Source organism: Chanodichthys erythropterus, chromosome 22, assembly GCF_024489055.1.
Source record: "Chanodichthys erythropterus isolate Z2021 chromosome 22, ASM2448905v1, whole genome shotgun sequence".
In the NCBI taxonomy this organism is placed as follows: domain Eukaryota; kingdom Metazoa; phylum Chordata; class Actinopteri; order Cypriniformes; family Xenocyprididae; genus Chanodichthys; species Chanodichthys erythropterus.
The window spans coordinates 34,051,486-34,054,909 of NC_090242.1; the positions used below are offsets into that span (position 1 = coordinate 34,051,486).

General features: G+C 38.8%; 1 protein-coding gene across 1 annotated transcript; it reads left to right on the forward strand.

Moving 5' to 3' along the window:
* Positions 1-299: 299 nt before the first annotated feature.
* Positions 300-2,333, forward strand: LOC137012395 (oocyte zinc finger protein XlCOF6-like). Its single transcript, XM_067375576.1, has 3 exons — positions 300-347; positions 1,153-1,272; positions 1,473-2,333. Exons 2-3 carry the CDS (start codon positions 1,215-1,217, stop codon positions 2,192-2,194), a joined length of 780 nt encoding a protein of 259 aa, XP_067231677.1. The 5' UTR covers positions 300-347; positions 1,153-1,214; the 3' UTR covers positions 2,195-2,333.
* The last annotated feature ends 1,091 nt before the right edge of the window (positions 2,334-3,424 follow it).

Genomic DNA, 3,424 nt, shown 5'->3' on the forward strand with positions numbered 1-3,424 from the left:
AAATATCCCTTTAATCAGGCATCATAATTTATTAAAGGCATCTAAATCGTAAATTCAAATATATCTGCTTCCCATTAACAAACACTCATATATTTTAAATATATCTTTCAATTTTTTTATAACATAAATAGCCTACATACATGTAAATGAAATGAAAACAGACCAGATTTTCCTCTGAGTACTTCATTAACAAGAATGAATTGGCTATTTCCATTCAAATGAAATCAGTGTGTTCAGAATAACTTGCCACGATGTTGCTCTAGATGGCGCCATTTGTTTTCTTTCAATCACGTGATCTCGTTGAGTCCATCTTAGTTCATGAAGAGATGCTTGCTATTTGTCGGACTGTGAGTACATTTATTTTATTATTTATTGTGAGAAATTTAAATCTGTCAACTTACAACAATGTCAATGAGCTCGATTAGCGTCTGATTCCCGAGCGAGTGACTCTTAAGAGCCGGTTCATTTTAGTGAATCAAAAACGCTTATAAACCAGCTGTAGTTCTTACTGAATTAATCTAACTCTGATATTGAATCCTAACTATAACCTTAAAATTAACCGATGTTGTACATTACGCTGAAACTTAAGCTCGTTACTGACAGCATGTAAATGTTGTTAGTTGTGTTGAGCTTTATTTTATGGATAATTGAACTTGAATACTCAGACACGTTTAGTCTGATTACAGCCCTCATCAATATTCTTTCAGCTTTTTCTCTAAATTGCTATGGGAAATGAAGTATAAAATGTATCATAACACAAGATAAAGACAACAATACAAAAAAAAAAATAGAACTACACAGTAGACAAGCAAAACTCATTTGATGTTTGCGATTATTTACAGTCTGGATGGTTTTCTGTTGCAAGAAAGAGTTTGAACATAAATCTTACAACATTTTTTTTACCAATGTAACATAAACCATATCTCATGGAAGAGTAAAAATCAGCTAGATGATATAAAAGTTGATGTTAAAAAAATAATATTATGCAGTTGCATGTCTCTAAATGACTATTTGAGCAAAACATTTGCGCGTAGAAAATTTGAGAGTGATTGTAAGTGTGATGAGCAACAATTCACAAATTTAGTCACATTTAGCCGCTCCCACAGCTGTTCATGAGAGATTAAATGATGGGAAATATTCCCATTCTCACAGGAGAAGCAGCAGAAAGCAAGAGGAATTACTGCACGAGAAACTACTGACATACAATTGTAAAGATGGAGTTTGAGGAAGAACCTTGCAGAATAAAAGATGAAGATACAGAGGAACAAACAAGTTGGTGTTTTCATTCTCTTTAATAACTGATAAGGAACATTAAGATGAAAACTGACATGTAACAATAACATTTTAAACAACAATTGATACTAGACTAAGTATGAATCTAGATTTGTGAAGAAATTGAAGCTCTCTTATATTTATTTTGTTCTCATTTGTCTTTCTTTAATTGCATTGTGGAAATTTAATGTTGATTTCAGACCCAATGGAAGTGAATAAAGACAAACAGCATCCGTTTCAAAAACCTCATCATTCCATAAATGAAGATGGAGATGCAGTTGTTTCAAAGACTGAAAAGAATTCCAGACAAAAACGAGCTGGAAAATCTGGAGGATCTTTCACATGCACTCTGTGTGGAAATAGTTTCGTTCAGAAAGGAAGCTTGAATGAGCACATGAGAATTCACACTGGAGAAAAACCGTTCACATGCACTCAGTGTGGAAAGAGTTACAATCGCAAGAGCTTTCTCAAAGAGCATCTGCGCTCTCACTCTGGAGTGAAGTCATTCAGCTGTGATCAGTGTGATAAAACATTTGTTTTTTCGTCAAGCTTAAGATCACACCTTAAAGTTCATACCGGTGTGAAGCCTCATTTTTGTACTTTTTGTGGAAAGAGTTTTCCAGTACTGCAGACTTTGAAAGATCATGAACGTATTCATACTGGTGTGAGACCTTTTATGTGCTTTGACTGTGGGAAGACCTTTACTAGATCCAGCATCTTAAAGTCACACCAGAGAATTCATACTGGAGAAAAACCGTATGAGTGCTCACACTGTGGAAAGAGTTTTTCTCAGTTAAAAACCTTGAAAAATCATCAGAGAGTTCATACTGGAGAGAAGCTGCACCAGTGCTCTTCATGTGAAAAGAGTTTCACCCAAATATCTCATCTACGGACTCATAAGAAAAAACATTGTTTTAAGTAAATAATTTGATATTCGATAGTTTGATATAGTGAAAACTCAGAAACTCTCTGTTAAGACTTATGAGAAATAAAAAGGAACAAAACTTATGTGACTAATTTAATTAATTAATTTAATTGTATACCTGAAGTCAAAGGGTTAAACATTGTAACACTGATCAAGCGTGTAGTGATATTATTTAGAACTAAAACCTTAAAAATATTATAGATGATGAAATGAAATGCATATGGTCAGTGTCTGTGGCAATGCTGCGGGGAAAATACCTTATTTAAGTGGAAAAGTACGGAGCCACTAAGGGGACATGGTGGTGGGGGAAAAAATGAGAGATGGGAGGAAAAATAACAAGTCAGTGATTTTGCAAGTGACTAAAAGTTTCTCAGGAGAACGCAAAACATCTGTGAGAGAACGCATAAGCATTGCAAAATAATTTTTACTCCCATCTCATATTTTCTTCCCCATGTCCCTTTAGGGCTCCGTAGTATGGATTCCCTTTCGAAGGGAACTCAACTCTGCGTTGCCACGCTTTGGGGAACGTCACACGTGACTCGGTGTCTGAAAAACCAACTATCCAACAACTCCAATGCTCATTGGCCGGCGACAGCCTATGACGTCATAGGGGCGCGACCCGGAAGTATAAAAGCGCGCCCGCGGGAGCAGTCATTATCTTTTCGTCTTTCAGGGACTGCCTGTGTCTTGCCACTGTCCGTTTCTCTAATTCAAACTGTGAGTATCTTAAACTATGTCTGAGGGCAAAAGTTTTAGGAAGTGTGCGGATCCTTGTCCGAGGTTTCTGACCCCGGAGGATCCTCACAACCTATGTGTGTTATGTCTGGGAGAAGAGCACGCACGGTCGGCGTTTGAGAACACTGGCTGTGAGCTGTGTGAGCGTTTTCCCATGAGAACGCTCCGTTCCTGCCTGACGCTTTTCTCGAGGGGAGAGACGTCTGCACCTGTGCCCGGTGGATCTGGTCCTGATCGTGCTGAGGCCGAGTGGCGGTTGCATTCATGGGCGTCACAGGTGGAGCTCGCCGCTAAGTTTGAGAGAGGTGTCACGGTCTCTCAACCTCAAACGGCGGCTGGCGGGGATGAGCTTCTGGATGACGATGATGCCATCTCCTTGACATCATCGGATCCAGGAGCGAGTGCTCTTCTGGCTGAGAGCCCCCGAGAGCAGGAGATGGCTTTGGAAGAGGGAGAAGTGACTGAGGTTGCTTCTTTCCCCTCCAAGCCTCC

Excerpts from the sequence above, each read along its gene's own strand:
- LOC137012395 (XM_067375576.1), top strand. The coding sequence starts at position 1,215 with ATGGAGTTTGAGGAAGAACCTTGCAGAATAAAAGATGAAGATACAGAG. Across the intron at positions 1,273-1,472 it reads AGATACAGAGGAACAAACAA|ACCCAATGGAAGTGAATAAA; the intron begins GTTGGTGTTTTC and ends TGTTGATTTCAG.